The sequence below is a fragment of the Myotis lucifugus genome, unplaced genomic scaffold (assembly GCF_000147115.1).
Source record: "Myotis lucifugus unplaced genomic scaffold, Myoluc2.0 scaffold_304, whole genome shotgun sequence".
NCBI lineage: Eukaryota > Metazoa > Chordata > Mammalia > Chiroptera > Vespertilionidae > Myotis > Myotis lucifugus.
Genome location: NW_005871352.1, coordinates 770,814 through 795,040, shown reverse-complemented (window position 1 = coordinate 795,040; position 24,227 = coordinate 770,814). Strand labels below are relative to the sequence as shown.

The 24,227-nt window shown below is 43.7% G+C and overlaps 1 protein-coding gene across 8 annotated transcripts in view; it reads right to left on the bottom strand.

Annotated features, from left to right (window-relative positions):
* The window catches only part of NIN (ninein), a 99,940-nt gene extending 75,907 nt beyond the window's left edge, over positions 1–24,033 (bottom strand). For 7 of the 8 annotated variants that reach the window (XM_014465629.2, XM_023763873.1, XM_023763874.1 and 4 more), the window contains exons 1-3: positions 23,920–24,033; positions 14,732–14,935; positions 2,305–2,386 (exon numbers count right to left, since the gene is read on the bottom strand). In XM_014465629.2, the coding sequence (XP_014321115.1) occupies positions 2,305–2,386; positions 14,732–14,914 (265 nt within the window). In that variant the 5' untranslated portion in view covers positions 14,915–14,935; positions 23,920–24,033. The remainder of the gene's footprint in view (positions 1–2,304; positions 2,387–14,731; positions 14,936–23,919) is intronic. The other variant, XM_006100234.3, reaches the window with a different exon arrangement.
* Between the last annotated feature and the right edge of the window lie 194 nt (positions 24,034–24,227).

Genomic DNA, 24,227 nt, shown 5'->3' with positions numbered 1-24,227 from the left:
CTCAGACACAACTGGAAGAGCCAGACAGAGATGGGCAAAGACAGAACAAGCAGAGATGCTCAGGAACAATGCGGGGAATGTGGGAGGAAGGGCTGCCTCGCTGCCTCCTGTGAGGTAGAAGCCTGGACTGTATCCTGCCAGCAAAGTGACATAAATGCTGGATGAAATGCTACCCACAAGTACTCTTCTGCTTCATTACATGGAATCGGGGCAGCTCTGTAATAAAGGCTTGCGCCAGCCTACCCAAAGGATGGAGCACACAGCAACACTATAAAAATCCCTGTGTGTGTGGTCCTGGAAGACTTGTCCAAGTCGGTCTCGGCCAGCACAGCAGCAAGGCATGCACAGAACTCTCAAATCACCATCTGGAGCCAGAGTCATAAACGTTATCTCCAAGCTGCTACCAAGCTCAGCCAGCCACCGTCTATGTCCTTATCCCATTATGTAGGTCCCAACACTGCACAACTGTAGGGTACACCCTTCACATTTGAGGTCACCACAAATCTGTATATATATTATGACAATTTCCTGGCAGGGGACAGTACAGGTTTTGAAGAAAGGGCAGCAAAAGGATCATGTGGACTGGTAGCAGGGCGGCCCCTTCCAACCCTGCATAAAAGCACATTACAGTCTCCAGAATAATATGGAACTTATGCTTCCATTACCTATGCTCATGTTAACTACAATGTGGTGATGTCACCCTAGCTCTATTCAGGGTCCCTAGATATTGCACTATTGTTATGAAGATGACAGACAACCTTAAATGAGGAAAAACATCAATAAAATGGGAGGCCCCAGAAGAGCAAAAGTCCATGTTCCAGCAGTGGCCACCTACAGAAATTCTAATGCTAGTCTGGAAGGTGATAACCTCCCTCCCAGGCTCACTGTGGGCTTCCCAGGCTCCGGCAGGCCTCGGGTTGGTGATAACCTTCCCAGGGGTGGTCACCATCTGCAAAAGGGGGAGAGTAGACCCGGAATCCAACAGTGCTAACCACAGCATTCACACACGTGACACGAATCTGGAGCACTTCAGAAGGTGGACGAAGAACTGGATCACCAGTGAGGATAAGAAATGAGTTCCCATCTGTGCTTTGTCTAAATAGGTCACAGTGAATGACTCCTCGTAGCAGGAAATGTTAATGATTTCTCCTCAGTTTCAAAAACTGGACGATATTTTTGATGTTCTTCTTTTAAAAGTAGAGTTTATTAAGGTAAATAAAAATCTTTACAGAGTAAATTCCATCCTGTTAGTGCATAGTTCTGTGTGTTGGAAAAACTCATGAAATCTGTAACTACCACCAATAGTAAAGATATTAAATAGTTTCATCACCACCACCCCAAATTCCCTCATACCCCATTATAGTCAAACTCTAGCCCTCGCTCAATAACCACTGATTTGATAAAACTGGACTATACTTAATTCAAATTTCAACACTGTTTAAACTTTCCCTTAGATGTTTACCATATTTCATCGATTCTCTCTCTCACCACACACACACACACACACACACTCTCACACACACACACACACACCCTCACACACACACACACACACACACACACTCTCACACAAATACACACCTAGATTTAAACAGTGAAATTAGGATGTGTCTTACAATTAATCCTATTTTACCATAATTGGCAACAAGTTTTCTTCTTAGATACACATAAAATAATGTGTTTTATAATCTATGGTGCCTTTTTAAAACTCAATGAAATATATTAAAGCCATTAACATATGAATGCTTACTATGGGTTAAGCATTCTCCTAGGCCCTGAAAATATAAAAATGAATCAAATGGTCCACAAGAAACTTTCACTTGAGGGAGAGAGATAAACAATTATAATAAAATGCAATCATGTCTATAGTGGAGTGTTATCCATTCACTGGGAACTAAATAAAAATATCTCTAGATTGGCCACCCTTCTTCTTTCAGGCAAAACTCCCCTCCCCCCGAGCCCCCAAGCATATCCTTCCATGCACACAGGAAATAAGGGCAGAGGAGTATCATGCGGCTTCCCTGCTCATTCCAGGAATGAGTTATTGCCCACCACCTGACATATTGCCTAGGAACAATCGAATTATTTCTTCCACGATTCGTCGTTGTCGTAGGAAGTCTCATTTTAGTGTTCAACAGCTGCAAGGCTTTTATGATAATATCAAAAGACAAGTCACTGAAAATAACTGCTCAATCTGGGAAAGGCAGATGCCCCAAATCTCTCACAGACATGCTTCGAGGTCCCCAAATTCTTCCCCGCACAACTTTGAAAGGGGAATGTAGAGAAAACAGGTAGTGTCCTTACCTGGTTCCTGAAAGTGTTCTTCATTTGATAGAGTTCTAGACAAGATAAGTATTAATGCTTCTTTAAACTGGTCAAAATGCACCTAAAAACAAGCAATTAAAAATAAATTCACAACAGTTCCCACAGTCTTAAGGTAACAAACCCATCTACATACAAGGCACCAGGACCATTTGTTAGCAGCCTGAGAGCCTTGAAGTAAGTCATAACCTGCTTAACAAAAGTTCCCTTTTCCCTCCCCTTCGTCTCTCTAAAGCACTAGAGGGAAAATGGGCTGATTATTTTTGACACCACAGTGTCAGAAATGCTAATATCAATATCAATATTTATTCAACACAGAGTCATAAACGCTAATATCAATACTTATTCAAAACCTTCTTTAGAAACACAGAAGAGGATGTGTTTGGAACTCTTAACTACTTTTATTTTTCTGAACAAGACCAGAAAAGAAAGATGTTATGTTAGATATTAGGAAAAAGTTCCCAAGTAAATGATCCATTGTAATGATGCCCCAACGATGCTTTTATCTCTTAAGATTTCTAGAAAGAAGTAAGTTACCTTTTGAGGATGACCTGAGTATTGTCTTGCCTGGGGCAGGTATGTAATATTTATGTCCCAAGGCCCCTATGATTCTACAAACAAGCAGGAATCGATAGCAAACACAAAGGATAAGAGGACCTTGGAAAGCATTTTCCTGAATTCTTAAAAACACAGTTACCTTGACTTAAGTAGGAAAGAACCTGAGTTTTATGTAAGTAAATACTTAAAACAGGGATATTGCTTTGGCTAAAGGGGTTAATGATTTTCTTTCTGGCCAAGTATACTCTTCTATAATGTAAATGTATGGGATCCCACCATGGGTCAGAGAGAGATTGTATTTCTTCTCACCATCATTCTAGCCTGATAACGTGGCATCTACTTATACAGAAGCCCATATTAAACACAAAGTCAGCAAATTTGTAATCTGTGCTGTTTTGGTCTCTTTGGATATCATTACAAAACAGTGCCTAGGAGTTTAAATACAGGTGACAGATAAAAAAAAAACACAAAACACCACTTTCAAATTAAAACCGGAAAAGCAACAGACCTCATTAGTCATCTAAACAATGGGAGAAAAAGCATATAATGTCTCATCCATGCAAATCAAGGCAAAGGAGAGGAATCCACTGAGACTCCTGTCATAAAATTGTATCTCTCTCTCTCTCTCTCTCTCTCTCTCTCTCTCTCACACACACACACACACACACACACACTAGGCCCTGAAACTTACCAGACTCTCCCAAAGCACTGAATGTGATGTCCCTACCACATTCATTTTGATTAATTGGAATTACATTCTAAAATCATATTCCTTCAGATCATACAGACTAAAAATCAGCATAATCAGAGCCAGGGCAGAAATCTGTCAAGGGAGCCAGGCCATACAATCAATGAAAGGGTTAAAAGATTGCAGAAATGGAAGCTGTGCTAATTAGGTTTCACAGATGACATCGCTGAGGGAGAAGAGGAGGGAGGAGGGACCCTGCAGTGTCCCAAGGTCAGAGGAGGGGTTCAGGCCCCTGGCATCCCAGCCCCAGTTCCCAGAGGCAAGGCCACCTTTCCAATCAGCCAGTCCACAGACATCACACACCCAAGGACTCCCCGCTCAGGGGCATGTCCAGGCATTTCTACTTCCCGCCACAGTCATGCCTCCTTGGGGGAGGGGGACAGAAAGGTTAGGAGAGAGGCTTTTGGTTCCCATCCTGACTCAGCGACTCACTTCCTCTGTGAGTTGGCTAAATGACTAAAGCTCTCCGAGGTTTTGTTTGCTCATCTGTAAAAATGGGGTTAACAACTAATATCTACGACTCATTCAACAAACATTTACTGAGCATCTGCTATGCACCAGGCACTGGCCTAGGCCCTGGCGATACAGCAGTGGATGAGTGACCGAGGTGCCTGCTGCCACGAGCACACCTTCTCAGGAAATGCCCTGGGAGCCAGGCAGGTGCTGTGTTAAGAGCACTGCATACATTTACAGTATCACCCCCTCAGAGAAGTGTTAGGGAGTTTTGTAAGGTGTCTAGAACTTCCTGGGACTTATTAGGTACTCACTCAGCAAGTGGGAGTTAATACTACTAACAGGTATGAGTAATCATCGTAACTGTCTCCACCACTTTTACAGAGAAATGGGGCCGTATTCTCAAGGAAAGCAACTGGCCATGAGAGTAACCAACGAGCTGAGTAGGAGTGTGTGTGTGAGAGAGAGAGAGAGAGAGAGAGAGAGAGAGAGAGAGAGAGAGTGTGTGTGTGTGTGTGTGTGTGTGTTGTCCAGCATCGGACAAATGATCCAGTCTACTGTGTTTAGGGACCCCAACTCCAGGTTTCTTCTCTGTCTTAAGTTGTCCAGCATCGGACAAATGATCCAGTCTACTGTGTTTAGGGACCCCAACTCCAGGTTTCTTCTCTGTCTTAAGATATTAATGGAGGTGACCTGAATGAACCCTAAGCCTCTCATTGCCAATGTTATGAAATGAACAGAAAGAGGCTCCTGCTTCGGAAGGGAGATGCTCGCTTTGAGACTTTCAAATCCTTTATCCTTGTCTCGGGGCCTCTGCTGGGTCTTCTGAAGATATTTTGAGAGAGGTAACAGGAAAGAGCCCTTCTGAATTTTGTCCTAACAGTTCAATTCAGTGAGCATTAGCCATGAAAATCAGCCTGGGGTCTCTGCACCTCAGTTTTACACACACACCCCAAAATGACCAAAACAGCTATAATCTGGAAGTTAATTCTAATCAACTCCCAAGGCTTGATTGTACCATATTTAAGGGACGCTTAGGCCTCATACAAGCACACCCACCTCTGAGACAGTATCAGCCTCATGTATGTGCAGCTGCTCTCTCTCAGCCTCAGGGATTTACTAGTAGGCAGCGGTCACCAACCGGTGGTCTGTGGACCACTGGTGGTCCGTGAGGTCTGAAAGGTTGGTGACCGCTGATTTAGAGTATGGCAGACAATTGGGACACACGCAGTGGAGTCCAAAGCTGAGGACAGCACCCTGAAGCCCTCAGTCCTCTCACAGAGAATGCCACAGAACCAACGCACAAGCTCTTTATTCTCACGCTACCTGGTTTATCTCAAGCTTCACTATCCTGTTTCCCAACCTGCTACAGATTAGAGCAGCAAAAAAAAAAAAAAAGATGAAGTACTCCAAGGCAAGTACAAGAAATAAATACTGACATAGTGTGAAGGAAGAAAGACTAACCACCCTCCCTCTAACAAAAATAGAGTATAAATATTCTGTACTTTAACTATTTTTAAAAACTATATAAATTACATAAAAAAGTCACATGCTCTCAAAAACTTAATAGATTGGGATTATTTAGTGTTAGGGCAAAGATCTATGTGCTGCTAAGTAAATCCTGAGGGTATCAGTCCTGGCCGGTGTGGCTCCGTTGATTGGAGCATCATCTGGTGCATAGAAGGGTCTCGGGTTCAATTCCCAGTCAAGGCACATACCCAGGTTGTGAGCAACAGATAGAAGTTTCTCTCTCACATTGATGTTTCTCTCTCTCTCTTCCTCTTGCTCTAAAATCAATTTAAAAAATTTAAAAATTATTTTAAAAATCCAGAGGGTATCACTCTTATAGAAGAATAAGTGATAGACCAAGAAGATTTAAATGATCAAGAAAAATCTTGTAATGCTTAATCTACTCTTTAATAGGGCAAGACATTAGTAAAAAAGTTTTAATCCCCAATGGTTAACCTATTTTTTCTTTTAAAAGGCTGCCACTAATTGGGGTAGGAGATCCAGTTATTAGAAAATGCTATTAATGTGGGTCCTGGATAAAACTAGATGAATGGGGGCATTAGTGTAGGTTCTTTCTTTCTTGAGCATTTGGTCATCTGGCCCTCACAACATCCATGTGAATGGTCAAAGCAGGCATCCCTCCTTAGAATTGAGAGAGAGGCTCAGAGAAGGCCGGTGCCTTGCCCAAGGCCACACGTCTTGAGGAGGAGTTACTTGGAGAAGCCAGGCCTTCTCACTGGACACATTAAAGTGCAGCAACTCACCTGCCCTAAGCTGCTCCACCCTGGTCTGACCTCTCAGAGAAATCCCTCAGCTGCTCCAAGTCAAATCCTCAACTTTACACAAAGCCACTAAGCAGAAAGCAGCCCACTGGGGCTTCAGAGGATACAAGATCAAGGGACACAGAACCTCTGCCCTCACAGAGCTTATCAGCTGCACTCTAGACCAGTGGTTCTCAACCTTCTGGCCCTTTAAAATAGTTCCTCATGTTGTGACCCCCAACCATAAAATTATTTTCGTTGCTACTTCATAACTGTAATGCTGCTACTGTTATGAATTGTAATGTAAATATCTGATATGCAGGATGGTCTTAGGTGACCCCTGTGAAAGGGTCGTTCGACCACCAAAGGGGTCGTGACCCACAGGTTGAGAACCACTGCTCTAGACTCTAGAGGGTGGGCGGATGGAAAGGGGACAAAAAGAAGAAAGTGTATTAGTAACTACAAGGTAGACTCTGGTAAGTGTTCTGAAAGAGACAAAAACAAGCTGGTAGGGGCCTCTGACCAATGGGCATATCCTACCTGGCCCAGGGGGAGGAAAACAGGGACCCTGGTGACATCTGACTTCTCCAAGATATTCACAGGCAGAGCTTAACGTTTTCCAAAATGGACTTATAATGCATTAAATCCACCACATTTTAGAAGAAAAGGGTCTATAAAATACTATACATCATCATTAACTCAGAGAACTTCGTAATCCAACAATGTCTATCTAGGTGACCCCTTCTCCCCTACATGCAAGAACAGAAACCTGACAAATTGTTCAAAACCACTGGAGCAGTGGGGGAGGGTGAAAGGGGTAAAGGGGGTCAATTCTATAGTAATACATGGAAACTGGACTTTTGGTGGCGAGCATGTTATAGTGCATAAAGATAGTGAATTATAATGCTGTACACCTGGAACTTATATAATATTATTAACCAATGTTACCTCAATTAAAAAAATATTGGAACAGCTTTAATTCTTAAATTGATCTTCATTTTCCTTCTTGCAAGGGTATATAGATTCTGGACCCTCCACTTTAAACAGAAGTAAATTCCGTATCTTTCAAGAAGATAGTTCTCTAATAGAGGCAGGTGACTGCTATTTTCCACCAAGGCTCATGAATACTGATGTGGCAGAAAAGCCCCTTAGGGCACAACCCAGAACCAAAATGTTAATAAATGCCCTCTATTGTGAAGAATCTTGCATCAGTGGGCTCACTGACTTCAGTAACTGGAATTTTTAAGTACCATTTTTTTTTCCTCCAAGGGAGTTTTACTATTGTATTATGTTAAAATTTAGAAATCACCACAAATATACAATGCAATTAAATCTCACGGGGTAACAAGCTCCGGAGCAGTGCACACCCTGGCTGCTACCTCCTCATTTGAATAATAATTGCTGCCATTCATTTTACAGGCATTCCTATATCTTGTATGCCTCAAAGGGCAGTTTGCAGCAATGGGAAAATTACATGACTGACTGAAAACACACATGACATTTAAACTAAATTAACAGGAAGACCAGTCAAGTCTGATATTTTCTGTCATGTGTCACCACCGCTTAATAGAAATTTGCCTCATCACTTTTGCTCCCCAAATTTCAAATGAATGCTTTTTTAGCAACATAATTTGCCCTTCTGAAAAAAGAATTTAAGCACCACATGAGAAACAAATGCTATTTTAAACCACACACACACACAAAAAACTGCCACAGGAAGTAAAATAAGGAACCTAACATTGCATAAAATCATCTCGGGCAATCTTGGAGATCAAATGCATACAGTTTCCATGTGTGTGCAGGCAGTGCTTCAAACAGACCCAAGATGAGAGAGCTGGGGCCAGCATTCAACAACGTGAGCTCATGAAACAAGACAAGGGTCCATGGGACTGTCTTCACACTAAGGAGGTTTGTATCTCGTATACAAAGGGAAGCCAATGAAAGAACATTCAAAACAGTGTTAGTTGAAATGGGTATAGAAGTATGGACTCCCCAGAAGGTCAGTGTAGAGGAAAATAATGTTTCCGGCATTATGCAAAGAGAAATGACATAGAGGAACAAAGAGATGGAGTTTCATAATGAAAGACACAGTTAAAAACGTTAGATTCTAAGTAAAGCATTCAAGTTATTGTAGCTTAGCTGTCATGCACTGCAGACAATGTGGAGAGAGGCAAAGGCCATTTGAAAAGGCAAGTTTTAAAAACCTAAAGCATCTGTATGAAGTTGTGCTCCAAGCAGCCCTGCCTGTGGATAGAAATAGGTGATACGACCACCATACGAGTTTCTAGCAAATCCATTCTCTACTCTTAAGATGTCTCAGAAAATCATTGCTGGAAACTCATTATTTATCAAATACCCATTCTAGGTGTGTAAGAGAAGGAGCTATAGAGCACAGTAGTAAGCTGGGTACCTGGCTCTATGATGGTTTTGAAATACACAGCCTAGGTCAGTGATGGCGAACCTATGACACGTGTGTCAGAGGTGACACGCGAACTCATTTTTTTGGTTGATTTTTCTTTGTTAAATGGCATTTAAATATATAAAATAACTATCAAAAATATAAGTCTTTGTTTTACTATGGTTGCAAATATCAAAAAAATATCTATATGTGACACGGCACCAGAGTTAAGTTAGGATTTTTCAAAATGCTGACACGCTGAGCTCAAAAGGTTCGCCATCACTGGTCTAGGTCAACCCTAATCACAAGCTTACAAGGAGGGCATTAAGTTTTCCCATTATACAGATAAATGACCCGAGACTCAGAATATTTAAGATAATATGGCTAAAATGTGGCAAGAATCACTCTATGAATCCAGGTCTGACTTCAAAGACGGCGCTCCAATAGTGTACTATCTTGATGTGGTGGGGGCAGAGGTTGAAGGGAGATAGAGAATGAGATTCATCTTTGCATATTTGGAGTCTGAAGAGGCTGTGGAGACAGCAATCATACTCGGGGACTGGGAAATCTGGGTTTCCATCCTGGTGCTGCTTCAAGTGAGCTGCCTGACCTTAGACAAGTCACTGTACTTTTCCAAGTTCTGGATCCCAGGTTTCTCTGTCATACAGATGAGCATTTAAGTCTAAAAACCTGTGACGGACACTGAATAACTTTAAGTGCCCTCATGCAGACAAGATGCTACTCATAAAAGTGTCAGTGGGCCCTAACCGGTTTGGCTCAGTGGATAGAGCGTCGGCCTGCAGACTGAAGGGTCCCAGGTTCGATTCCGGTCAAGGGCATGTACCTTGGTTGCGGGCACATCCCCAGTAGGGGGTGTGCAGGAGGCAGCTGATCGATGTTTCTAACTCTCTATCCCTCTCCCTTCCTCTCTGTAAAAAATCAATAAAATATATTTTAAAAAAATAAATAAAAGTGTCAGTGGGATATTGTGGGAAACTTAGTGAACATTCCTGGCCATACTTTCTCTGACGAAAGAGATGATCACTACTGAAATAAAGTAGGTGGAAAAGAAAAGCTATTTGGTACTTGTTTTCTACATTTGCTGAGAGCACAAGGCCTTCCTTCTCAACGGCTCTCCCCTATGCCCTTGCTTTTGTCAGACTAAATACCTCTAAGAGACTCAAGGTTCACAGTATGCGAAACCAAAGGTAATTCTGCAATGAATTTGACAAGAAAGTGTTAATACAGAATGGAGACAAGTCTTGTAGCCCCTGACTCAGAATGTCGTTTTGTCTATAAACGGGAATCACATGCCCTTAGGAGTTCAATTCAACCCCAGATGAGATTATTGTAAAGGAAGGGAGTGATGGGGAGATACCCAGAGTCACAAGACCAACCTAGGAATCAGAAAATACCCTTCACTATTTCAGGTTACTCTATGGTGGTTAAACGGTAAGATACAGCAAAGCTTCAGACATTGAAGAGCTGCAATGAGAAATGTTTCCACCATTCCCTCCAAGGCATTCAAGAAAGCCTCAGATCAATAACATGAAACAGGAGCGTGAACACGAGGTGGTTATAAATAGGCACTACATGACCAAGCGTAATTTTGCACACGGAGAATAAATCCAAATAATCACCGCCAGAAAGTACTTCTGGGCCCTGGCCAGGTAGCTCAGTTGGTTAGAGCATCTTCCCAATAAGCCAAGGTTGCAGGTTCAATCTCCAGTTAGGACACATACAAGAAAAGCAACCAATGAATACATAAATAAGTGGAACAACAAATCAATGTTTCTCTCTCTCTCTCTCTCTCTCTCTCTCAAAATCAGGAAGTACTTCTGTATTTCTGACTTATTTTTCAAATGGTTAAAATGTGTAGAAAAGAAAGAAATCTTAAAAAGCTTTTAATGAATTGGAAACAACAACAAAAAAAGCAATCCTCCATGTGAAATTAACCTTTACATTTATAAAAGAACTCCAAGCACTCTAAAATAAAAGGTGGGAAAGCTGAGCTAAATTTTATATTTGTACAAGTATCAAATTTTAATACTAAAAATTTTCAAAGTGCCTTTGATGACCAAAGTCTACATACCCATGGAACTCTCCGGAAGCAATGATGAGTTCTGCTTCCAGGTAGCTTGTTCTGAATCTAGAGGGTGCCCAGGGCATGGACCCTTCAGTGTCCACATTCATATCAAAAGTATAGCAAGGAGACTCACCAGAACCCCAGGGGGCTGTTCTGTCTCAAGTTGGTGTATTCCATAATGAAAGGAAAATGCATTTTTAAAACAGGATATAACTAAAGGCTTCAAAAAAACCAAGGTAAATGATCATATTGATGTCCAGATTTCTAATAAAAGAGAGAGTCATATAGAAACACTTCATTTAAAAGACACAAAACCAGGAAGCACCTACAATGGGTATCGGAGGTTTGGATGAAAACTTAGTTCAATGAACGAGAAATCTAACGAACAAAATAAATTGATGAGTAAAATAGAAAGAGGCATGGAATCATGGACCAGACTGACGAATCTCAGAGAGAAAGGGGGGAGGGGGAAGAGATTAACCAAAGATCTCTCTTTTTTAAAAATATTTTATTGATTTTTTTACAGAGAGGAAGGGAGAGGGATAGAGAGTTAGAAACATCAATGAGAGAGAAACATCAACCAGCCTCCTCCTGCACACCCCCCACTAGGGATGCGCCCGCAACCAAGACACATGCCCTTGACTGGAATCGAACCCGGGACCCCTCAGTCCGCAGACTGACGCTCTATTCACTGAGCCAAACTGGCTACGGCAACCAAAGATCTTATATGCATATATGTATTACCTATGGACACAGACAACAGGGTGGTGAAGGCCTGGGGTGGGGTGGGAACCGGATGGAGGGGGGCAACTGGGGGACATCTGTAGCACTCTCAACAATGAAGATGTTAAAAAAAAAAGAGCTAATGTGATTCCCTTTTTAAAACGTTTGTAGTCTTTGCTCCCAGTTACTCACATTATGTGACCGGACTATAAATTCTTCCGTGTCTTGAGGAGTCCCTTGTCTTGGGGTCTCACCCACGTGACAACTGCTTGACTGTGACAAAGATATGAATGGAGCTCGTCTGATAAACTAGGAGGAAACACCTATCAGCAATGTCCTCTTTCCTTCAAATTGGCGATTCACAATCTTTCGGCTTTTCAAACACATACATGGTGAGGCAAAAGTAGGTTTACAGCTGTTCATAGGGAAAACAATACAATAACTAGTGAATAATAATACAGGAATAAACCGTGCTCTTCGTGTACTCACAACTGTAAACCTACTTTTGCCCCACCCTGCATAAGCACTGTGCGGGGGGGAATAAGGTTATAAAGCAAGATCAGACAGGTGAATGGAAACATAATTTGGGGGTAAATGTTCTATTAGGAAAATTCATTAAAATGGCAAGTCGATTTAAATTACTTTCCTTAGCAACTGTCAAAAGAAACATTAGGCTTTAAGAAAAAAAAAGAACAAAGAATTATTTAAGATGGATTTTAAAATAAAATAATAGACAAAATTCATGTTCTTATTTGAGGAGGACAGTGCTTTTTATCTTATTTATTTTCAAGGAAAAATGACTAATTGAGCCTAATTCCAATAAAGGTAAACTTAAAGTTTTATTTTATTTTAAAATTATACTTGCTAAGATTTAAAAGATAAAATTAAAATCGATACTAATGCATCCAAAAGCCAATTTAATGGAAAACCGTAGTTTACAATAAACGTAAGTTGCACCCATAAGACTAGTAGAATGCCTGACATGCAGGACACATATAGCACAATACATCTCTGTTGAATTAATGAACGGATGACTATATTTAGATTTGTCATGCTTCTATTCCCTTCTCCTGTTTTATTAAACCAAACTCCTAACCCTTATAAGTTTTCTATAAATAATACCAAAAGAGAAAACACATGGCTGACATTAAAAACTTAGAATTTTACAACTTCTGACTCTACTCAATATACCCAAGAAGGTGCTAGCACATGGATTGCTTCTGTGAATTCTAAGGAATTTCTCCCCCACATTTTAAAATTATAGACCATATAGTGTCTTAACAGCATATGGCCACGTTTATGCGATCATCTGAGGAGAATAATTCAATTTCATAAAAAATGCAAATTGAACATCATGCATTAATTCATGGCAACCCTGCTCTCAAGACAATCACCAGGAACTCCCACATGAAATCAATATGCAGACATCTATTTAACTTTTATCACAGGCTCACTAAGTAAATATCACGCTACGGACCACTTAGGTATTCCTTATCCACAGGCAAACAGCAGACATGAAAAGCAGGCTGGCGGTGTCAGGTCGTTAACAAATCAATCGATAACTGCTCCCCTGTTCCAGTTTGCCAAATGAGGGCGAAGATGTGCAACATCTGGACAGCAAACTGCTAACCTGCTGCCAAGGGGTGATCTGTTTACAGCAGGGGCTTCCATAGTTACACTGCCTCCAACACATCTCTCAAGGAAACCTTAAGTTCTGTTATGTGTTCTTGGGCTTTAATAAGCATTAGATGAGATCCCTTCTTTCATACTATTTCTTAGACACTAACAAGCCTGAGAACTCCAAAGCCCACAGTGGAAATGCTACTCTTATGGCTCCCCAAAGTGCCTGGGAGTGAGGCAGAACTAAAAAGCTCTTATGTGCATTACATGATGAGGAGCAAATGGTTAAATCCTCAAATCCCCCATTTCTACTGTTTTCAAAGCAAAATTTTTAGCATTTTGGGGGGGACCATATGTATTCACAAGAAACTAAAACCTCCATAGTGACCAAGAATGATCCCAGTTTTGCAAAAACTTAGTTTTCTTTTTCTTTAAGTCTGAGCCCTGTTAAACACCACATTCATGGTGCCAGCCCCTGAGAATATCACCCTTTGGCATTCATTTCAGGGTGGTTGTTTCTCCTGTCTGTCTCACGTTACAGAGAGCCAGTGCATCCTACAGTGTCTGAGGTCACTTACCCAACCTGTCAGCTGAGAGACAATGAAAATGAAGTGAAGACAAGGAAGCTCAGTCACTGGAATAAAGTTGAGATCCCCAACTGCTTCCTCAATTTATACCACAATGTTAGAAACTCCTGTCTACAAAGTGATGGCAATAACAGCAGCAGAGCTGCAAAGGATTGCCCATTTTCTCCTCTCATTCATTCAAAAAAATCAACAGCAAGGCTCAACCCAAAGCCATACACATGATGCTCTTAATTATATTTATGAGAATGGAAGGCAATATCAGGTCGTGACGGATCAAACATCCTTCCCACTAACAGCAAGAGGGGAAAAAAGATCTCCGTGACTTGATCTACAGGGAGAACATGACTATTTGTCGTCAAGAGCAGAAGTTAACAGCAGCACACACAGCCCGGCTGGAAGCGAGTCGTGCTGGGTTTTAAATGAGCCTGCACTGTATTTACTTACCCTCCTGTCTTATTTCCTGGGTGAAGAGTGTAATTAATACTTCACCCCAGAAACAATCCACAGAAGAAAGAGCTTTATCGGGAGTAAAATTCGTAACGGCAATCTGCTTTCCTGTGAATGGAGCCTCCTTATGCACCCCCATTCTCTTCCCTGGAAATCCGTCCCCTCCCTGCTGTCTCAGTGGTGAAAGTGGAGTCCATACAACGATCCACGAGTAACAAGAAAAAGATGAGAAAACATCCTCTTGTTACCTCTTTTTCTCTCTTTATCTAAGATGCTCAGGGCACACCTTTCCAAGGCGCCAATCACAGCAAGCCCTCAGCTCCTGAGCAAACTGCACGGTGCCTCATGCCCACTACATTCGGTCTGTGTCTCAGGTTAAGAGCGGAGGGCGCACACAGCCAGGATGTTAGAAACAAGTTGCGATAGGTGTGGTCTGCCCCCCTCCCTCAGCGCCCCTCCCCCTGCTCCCCAGACAGAAACCGCACCCACTTCCACCCGGTGCTCTTCCCCAGGCCTTACCCTGCCCAAGAGGTTGTCCTGAAGCAGCGTCTCTTGCAGCACCGGGGCCACCTCCTCCAAGCTCAACATGTGGCAAAGGTCGGTGAGTTCCTCCTGTCCCAGGGACCCAGTGCCCGTCGTGTCAAAACTGTCAAACAGCTCCTTGAGTCGGGCCTCATGCTGGTCCTGCTGCACCTCATCCATCCCATAGCCCACAGCGCTCACCTGTGCGGGGCAGAGACAAGGTCAGGTTGTGGCAGCCCCTGGAATCCTGCCACTGCCACCCCTCGGCCACACTCTCCCTATCCTCTGCCCGCCTGGTCCCCTCATGCAGGTCAAACGGGACCTTGGTGAGAGCCAGCAGGAGAGGGAATACTCACACCCACCAGCGAGCGCACGGGCCTCTCCTGGACCCAGCCCTGACCAGTCCCACGCACTCCCACAGGGCACACCCGCCAGGTCCGGTCACCACAGGCTAACGTGACCCGAATGAGGGAGTCTTGTAGGCAGAAGGGCACCCCCTCGGGCGGGCAGCCAGTCTCTCAAACTCAAGACTGAGAGCGATTCTCTATCAGCTCATCTGGCCCAGCACCTACAGACAGTGAAAGGCCACTTCTGACACCCAGTCCTTTCAAATAAAAAAACTGTTGGTGTCAACAGACCACAGGGCCAGAGCTTCCATGCAAGTCCGCACGCTCTAGCCGACCTGTCCAGTTGCAGTCTGCCGGCTGGATGAGCTGCTGTTTAGTTTCTCCTCCTGCAGCCTAGATGCCCCCGTTGCAATGAGACCAAATGGTTGCAGCAGGAAGCACTGGATGAGCACGTCTGGTACAAAACCACCTCCTTGTTTACATGGGACCAAATGCCTTTTCCAAGAGTTCCTCAAAAAGCAACTCAATTAACCATTGGAGCAATCACATGAGGTGTGACAGGAAGAGTATTCCCTGGAGCTGGCTTCAGTCCCGGGGAGGTTTCGGTAATGCTTAGTTGCCTAGAGAGCGGAGAAAACAATACTCCAACCTTTCAGACGGTGAGGTTCGAAGGAGCCACAGATCATATGAATCCTACAGGATCTCAGGGGACCTCTAGCATCTAGGCCATCGCCGCTCTGTTCACCTGGTTACTCTGCTTTGCATCTCTCAGATCCACCCCAGCCCCAGACCTTCTGTTTTCCCACTTTCCGTGGGATCAGTAAAAACACGGAGTCATCTATAACCCTCACAACCATTTTTACTAAAATTATACATCATAAAATACGAGGTACCTCCTACTTGAAGAATGCTATCTGTTTTTTTTGCTTCCACAATAGTTCATGTATAATGTGTTGGGCCTTCCAATCAAAGTCTGGCACCTGCACATCTGGAGGTACCTTCACCATGACGCAATGGAAGCCACACACGACATACACCCTTGAGACGATGACCTCAGCTCTCTGAAACAAGGCTCTCAGAACCAGCCCTGGACTATAAAAAGCAGCACCTTTAAAAAAAAGGTTTCTTTATCTTGTAATATAACTTGTATTGTGATAAAAGCCACATAACATGGAATCCAGCCTACTAAAATGTTAAGTGTGCAGTAGTATTGTTCGCTATATGCACATTGTTGTACAGAAGATCTATAGATCCTTTTCATCTTATGTGACAAGCTCTATACCCACAGCACAGCAACTCTCCCTTCCCCCTCCCCCTGCCCCTGCAAACACTATCCTACTTTGAAAAGCAGCACTTTTAAATAAAACCAGCCCTGGGTCAGGAAACTCTGGCTTAGAGGTGATGTTCCATGGAGCAGATCATTACAACATGGAAGTGTGTGAGTTGAGATGTTGAACACGGCCAGAAATGAAAATAAGAGAGCCTTCCCTACAAATCAATGATGCTCTAGGCCAGCGGTTCTCAACCTGTGGGTCGCGACCCTTTGGGGGTCAAACGACCCTTTCACAGGGGTCACCTAAGACCATCGGAAAACACATATATAATTACATATTGTTTTGTGATTAATCACTATGCTTTAATTATGTTCAATTTGTAACAATGAAATTGGGGTCACCACAACATGAGGAACTGTATTAAAGGGTCGCGGCATTAGGAAGGTTGAGAACCACTGCAGTCTAGGCTGTGTGGCTTTCTTTCCACAGACAACTGTACAAAACATGACAAGGTAAAACAGAGCCCCGATCTTCCCGACCTTCAGCAGAATCAGGTGGGCTTGGAAGATGGATGCCAGCCAGCTCTGCCCCATAGCTCCTACCTCAATCTTTACTGGAGCCGCTCATTAACGTGGAGTGGCGCCCTTCTGGTCCAGGCTCCTGGTATCAGAAGGTCTCCCCTAATTATCAGTCTTTCTATTACTAAGGTGCTGCTGGTTCTGGCTACCTTCCCGGAGTTGGTCTGTTGGGTTAACTAATCACCATGTAAATGTTTTCAAAAGAAGTGGAGAGTGCTATATAAACATCAAAGCAACAGAAAAGAAACACCAAGGTGTTAAGCAAAGCCACAAAAGTTGGGAATTTAGAAGAGGCGAGGCTTGGCTAATGAGATCCACTTAGAGTCTCTGCCAGTTAATTGTCAGCTAAGATCAGCTGAGAATCCCCAAGGTGCTCTGGGGTTTTCAGGGCCGCCATAGCTCTGGGACTCGCTCTCTGAGTATAACTGTCCCTTGGGCTGTAATCTGACCAACTTCATAAATGCCAGGCTATTCTGCTTTTGCTTGATTTTGCATATTAAAAAAAACCCAAAGGGAACGAATTCTAACACTTCCTCTTTTAAGAACTATTTTTAAAGGTTGGGGACTTGTCCATCTAAACCAATGAAAGAGGGCCATAAAACTCACAAGGTACTGAGGAGTCCAGATCTGATGCATGGCTTTGAATTTGACAGACTATCATGCCCTGCTCTTTGGGAGGTCACTGGATTTTTGCTAGATAAAACTTCTTTCATTTTACAGTACCTTTCTCTTTTTTTGTTTGTTTGTTTGTTTGTTATCTCTGTATTTCATCTCTCTCCTTCCCAAGACACCATGCTTAGGAGAACATTCTTTTGACTTAAGGGGGAAAACAGCCCTACCCCTGCAGAACAAAGGATCGTATGTAAGGAAACATCCAAAAGATGTTACATATGGTGACAAGTTGTCAGTACTCTTCTGGCACAGAATGCATGTTTACTGGTTGATATTATTCCCCAACTGTTCATCAGTAATTTCATGTGCAAGAATTTTGTTCTCCCCACTTGCCAGAAATTTCTTTAAGGGGAAGGTCCACAACTTCTGTTTCTTTTATAGTGTCCCCCAAACGCACAGTACAGGGTGGTCCTCACACCAGGACGCAGTGTAAACACGGACTGGCTGGGTATATGAAGATTTCTTGAGTGGAAGCTTAACCTGAATGAGAGCTACGGAAATAAATGAGCACACAAAGAGTTTGAAATGCCGATTTCTTCCGCAAACACACCTCTACTCCTCCATCCCCCACCCCAATCCAACCCCTTTTCAAAGGCATTTTCAGTCCCAGATGTAGCCAACGGAAGTAGAAAGCCAGCACCCACTGCCAGACTGTATCACACAGAGTCGCCCACCTGAAGTTTGGCTCAAGGAGTAAGTGAGCCAGTGGATTCTCACACTCGAGCTGCATTTGTTGGTGATGGAATGTGGCTTTGGGGGACAGTCTGTCTAAAATACCTTCCCTGGTCCCCTCGTTTATAGAATGGGAAGGATAATACCCATCTGGAAGGGGTGTCCTGAGGGTTAAATATGGTAAGCAATTGAGAGTAGCAAATCCCACTGAGAAAACCACCAAGAAAATACCTGTGACTTACAAAGAAGGGGTTCAACTGAAGAGAGGTAACTCACACAGGCCCATCAGCCACAGATCTGCCTTCATAGACGCAGAGCAGGAGCTGTGGATGCCAGAATCCACAGAGCAAGAATGGGCAGGGTACATGTGATGTATATTAAAATGCTACATTACTAAACAATAATGGTAGCAGGTAATGTTCCTGTTGCCTCAATAGTTAAAGGCAGATTGTTGATAAACTTCATGTGAAGCAAAAGCAGAAAGGCTGAAATATAGTTGGGAGTTCAGCAGAAACAATTTTTTTTAAAAATTCCTGAGCATTTACTGTAAGTCTGGCCTATGCAGAGTGCTTTACCTATATGATTTCATTGAATCTTCCTAATACTTTAGATCAGCGGTTCTCAACCTGTGGGGTCGCGACCCCTTTGGCGGTCGAACGACCCTTTCACAGGGGTCGCCTAAGACCATCCTGCATATCAGATATTTACATGACGATTCATAACAGTAGCAAGATTACAGTTATGAAGTAGCAACGAAAATAATTTTTAATGGTTGGGTCACAAGTTTCTGACTCTCTATCCCTCTCCCTTCCTCTCTGTAAAGAATCAATGGAATATATTTTAAAAAAAAAAAAAGATGCAGAAATTGGGGGATGGCAAAAGTACAGAACTTGTCCAAGAATTCAACACTAACATGGGTGTGGAGCCAGGATTGGAACCCTGGTCTGACTCTAAACTCTACTGCCTCTCCAACCGACACGTAATAACTCAAGAATGGGGCCACTGCAATGATATCATTGACAAGTCACTTACCTCCGCCTTTCTGTGTTAACCAGCCAAACTGTACCAGGTACCAGAAACCACCGTGGAACACCTGATGGCCACAGGCTCCTCCAGGTTGGAATGGGGAATGGTGGGTTCCTGCCTCCCTACCACCCTCGAGCCATTTATTGAATAATTATAGCCTCCCAGGCATTAGGGATACACAGAAAAAGCAATCTCTTTTTACTAAAGCAGCTTTGGGATTTATCGCCAGGAAGACATAAATTTGTATGTAAAAAGGATCATGAAGAATCCCATCTCTTCCATAATGGGCAAAGTCCAGGGATTGAGAGCTGTTAAATTAATTCCCCCAAACACTTAAATAAGTCTAATCTGTGCAAACTCAGTGCTTCCCAGAGTCAAAGCCTAACTGACACCCACCAACGAGGGAATCTTACTCAAGAGATGAAGAGGGTTGGGTCTGGAGTCATAAATCTTTTTCCAAATGGCAAAGAACATTTCCAGTTTTAAAAGGCCTGCCACCAACCTGGGCCTCCCTTCAACCATCTACCTTCCCGACTGAACTGTCAGAAGCCTTTACCACTCCTGTGGAGTAAAAGGGCGGTGTGGACAATATTTTCAAGTTCTAGCTGGGGACGGCTAAATAAGAGGCAGATGCACAGAGCCATTAATCAAAACATTTACCACCCATAATGAGAACTATTCAGAGCATTTTCCTTCCAAATAACTCAAAACAAGGCTGCCAAAATGCGCAGACCCTGACAGGGATGTCCATTTCAGAGCTGTGTTATTGTGCTCTACTCGGCAACCGTGGCTGATGAAATCCAGTGCCAAGTGGGGCTGGAAGGGACCTAGGTGTGGATGCAGCTGGAATGATGAAGTCCCATCATCAGGCCAGCATGAAGTGGGTGCGTGAACTTGTGAACTTTCCAGCATCCAAGATACAGAAAGGAGCTTGTAAGAATGGCACCCCGGCCAAAGGGGACGTCTGTTCTGGGCCAGAAGGAGTGAAAGGGGGACAAAGCCTGGCAAGGGAAGGCCAAGTAATAAATGAGCACAATGCCAGAGCCCCTAGCCCAGGCCTTTTATTTCCCCTCCAGATGGTCCAGCAGCTGAACAGCTACGAGGAATGTCCGCATGTCCCTCTTGGCTCAGCCGCTTTCGCTGGGCATTACTATAATAGATGCTTTGGGTCTGTGATCAGACATAGCTGTTGGGGGCCCACAGACCAGACAGGGACCACCAAGTGACTAATTTAGTTACTTTATAACTAGAACGATAAACAAGCTTTCACCCTTTGGCAAATCAGAGCCTCACAATGCCAACGATCAAATTAAAACGTTTCCTTTTCTTCTCTCTTTTCTGCACTTTAATTTGCTGCAAAGATTTCCAGTCTTACTCTTTTGGACTTATTTCAGTAAAAAATGAAATAGGGACGAGACTAAATTTAAGTTTAGCAAAAGCTTAATAGAAAAAGCAATTGTCCCCATTGACGTAGTTATATGGAATATTTCTGCCCCAAACTGCTGCTCACACTGATTACTGTGAGATAGCCTCCTCTCTGCTCAGACAGCACCTCATTTCTAGCTGGATACCAACAGCACAAAGAGTATCACCAAGAATAAAATCATCGTATAAAAATATAACACAAAAGCTTGAATGCCACCACACAGAAAAAAAAAAAGCCAGATTAAGTTAGAAAGAATAACCACCTTTGCTAACTACACTATAAAATTTAATTTTGCTAAGGGTATCCTACTACTATTTATTCTAAAACATAAGTAAACTTAGTATTTTACTATCCTGAACGATGTAGCAAAGCCAAGCTTTTGTTAACTCTAATAGCAAGGTGGATTACCCAATCAATTGTTCTCTCAGGAATAGAATCATGAGCCTAGCACACTGTAGGGCCCATAACCTGTAATCAGCTACCGAGTAAGACTACAGAATCAAAAAACCGCGGCCTGTTTGTCACTTTCTGAAAAGAGACTGCTGGTAACAACTTCCACTTCTTGAGCCATATTAACGCAAATGAATGTAAACTGCCTGCAGGTGTGAGAACAGTTCGTTGGGGTCAACGTGAAGAGCTTCACTTTTTACATCTATAAACAATAGGTTTTCTCAACTTTGTTTTTTTTTAAGTGAGCACTAGGACAGAAATACTTTGTAATTTTCCCATCCAAAAGCTGGAATAAATGGTTAATTTCTGCTGTAAGTGGCAATACAGAAACATCCTCCTAATTTCAAAGTTGCTCATTTGCATATACCCATCATCTGTTTTAAATTCTATTTTATTTGTAATTAGGATAAAATATCTCTTTTGCAAGCTTCAGTATGTCTCTTCACAAGCCCCTGCCCAACAAATGTACGTTCAATAGCCAGAATTCAAACCATATAATTTACTGGCCTACAAATGAACTGGCATCTACAAAAAATAAACCTCCTGAAAAGACTTTAGGCTGTTTGAATGCCTCAAAAACGCTCTGGTTAAACTTGCCAACCCTTTATCAAGGTTAGCCTGATAAAAATGTATTTTCATTATCAACATAAAGTGGAAGCATCAAGATGGCTGAAATGTTAGTTTAGAAAGCCATTTGCAGTGACATTTAAAACAATTTATTTGAACAACACTTAACATATGATAAGAATATTGCCTATTAAGTTAAGATGGGCTGTTCAGAATTCATTGGAGCCCCTTTCTCCCCCTCTGTGACAGTTAATATCTTCTGGTATTAAGGATCATCACATACTTAAAAAGGAGGTGGGGGGGCAAGTGGAAGAGACCAAGAAAAAAGACACCCATGCCATTGTGAGTAAGTGCCTATTAAAAAGACTGAGCCGTGACATTTCAATGCAAAGACGGTGCCGGTGATGGCTTCCTTCCCCTTGTCCCCTGGAAAGCCTTTTCCTGCCTTTGCCCCATGTTCGACCCATCTGGAACATCCATAAGTCCTACCCTTTACCTATGCCCGGCTCAGCATGCTTTCCTCTAACCCAGTGGTTCTCAACCTTCCTAATGCCGCGACCCTTTAATACAGTTCCTCATGTTGTGGTGACCCCCAACCATAAAATTATTTTCGTTGCTACTTCATAACTGTAATTTTGCTACTGTTATGAATCGCAATGTAAATATCTGATATGCAGGATATATTTTCATGGTTACAAATTAAACATAATTAAAGCATAGTGATTAATCACAAAAACAATATGTAATTATATATGTTTTCCGATGGCCTTAGGCGACCCCTGTGAAAGGGTCGTTTGACCCCAAAGGGGTTGCGACCCGTAGGTTGAGAACCGCTGCAGTCTAAACAATCACCAGAGAATAGGTGAAAGTAAAAAAATCTGCCAAGAAACTCCCCAGCAGTTCCCTTGACCTCCCTAAGGACACTGACAACAGCTGAGGAGACCATAGGAAACTAATTTTGCAGTCAGCCTGTAAGGTACTTTTACACACAGGCGGGGAATTTTCACAGCCCCCTCCACGCCAAACAAGATCTGCCAATATCCTAGGTCAGCCACCAATGTGCTAGCCACTAGAGAAGATCAAGATAAAATTAGGCTGACACTGAAACGACAACAACAAACAAACCCCAAACAAAACATTTCCCTGCAGAATGCTAAGCCTCGGGAAAGAAGCAGACATACACATTTATTTTGACCTTAGAGGGTCTCAGGAGCTTAGCCCATGTGCCACAGTGGACTTTATTAGGATGCTAACCCTAAACAGCTACCACCTCACTCACAAAAGACAACCATGCCATCTAATTTCATTCCATAAATTCAGGAGTTGAGTTGTATGGCAAGCCCATCTCGGGAATTCCTCAAAACTAGGAGGGGATCTGCTCCCGTGAAGTAAAGACAGCAGAAGATCTCATAATAGCTTAGCCGTCTAGACACCGGGTACATGGAAGAACCATCTTTCCAGCCTCCATTTAACTGGCAGGGTTGGGGCTAGGAAATCGCCTCTTCCTATCTCTATCGCTTCCAACTTCACAGAAAGAGCTCTCAGCAGGCAACTGTTCCCACCAGCTTTGTCCTTTTGTCAGGGACCGGTTTGGTGGCTGCAGAAGCCCAGCTCCGGGACCCTGGACGCTGCTCCCGCAAAACTCCACACTTGATACTGCTGCTCTGGCGAGCAAGGCTTTCAGGCAACAGAGTATCATTTTGTTCTTTTCCCTTTCTTAGTGGTAATTGCCCTGGGAAAGTCTTTCTATATATATCGATCCCACACTCCTGGGAAAAATCACACTTTAAGGGTAGCTCTCCGAAACTCAAGACAGCCCAGGTAACACCTCGGGCTTCTCCCGACAGGGCTCCCTTCAGTCGCTCAACCACAGGGCTGCCTGGGTGGCACACGGCAGCAGAACAAACCACCCTTTCTGCTCCCTCCGGGACTCAGGTCCACTCCTGGACCAACACATAGTAGCCGCTTTCAGCTGGCGGCTGCGGGATGGGGCACCGCGGTGCAGGAGGTGCCCAGACCCGCTGCGCCGCCGGGCGGGCGCGGAGGCCAGGTGCCTAGCAACCTGCGATGGAGATGCGTCCCCAACCCGCCTGCCCATCGCCGCCCCAAGAAACCTCAGACACCCCATTGTATTGCCAGACCGCACGCTCCCTGCCCCGGCGTCCTCGCCTACCTTCTGTCGGCCTCTCCGTCGCGCCCGCACAGCCGGCCGCCCGCCTCCAGTGCCCTGCAAAGCCAAGGCGGGCGCTTTGTTAGGGCGCAAGAAGCGGGACAATGCTTCGCAGGCGGCGCTGAGGTCCGGGACGGGCGTCCTTCAAAAGGACGCGACCGGGAACCCGCGCGACCGTCATTTCCATATGTAAGGACCCAGCTTTCACAAAAGTGCGGCTCCTGGGGGCTGCGGCGCGCGCCGTCCCCACCCCCGGCCCGCCCCCGCCCGCGCCTCCGCCACCGGCCCCTCCTCCCGCCTCCGAAGCCGCC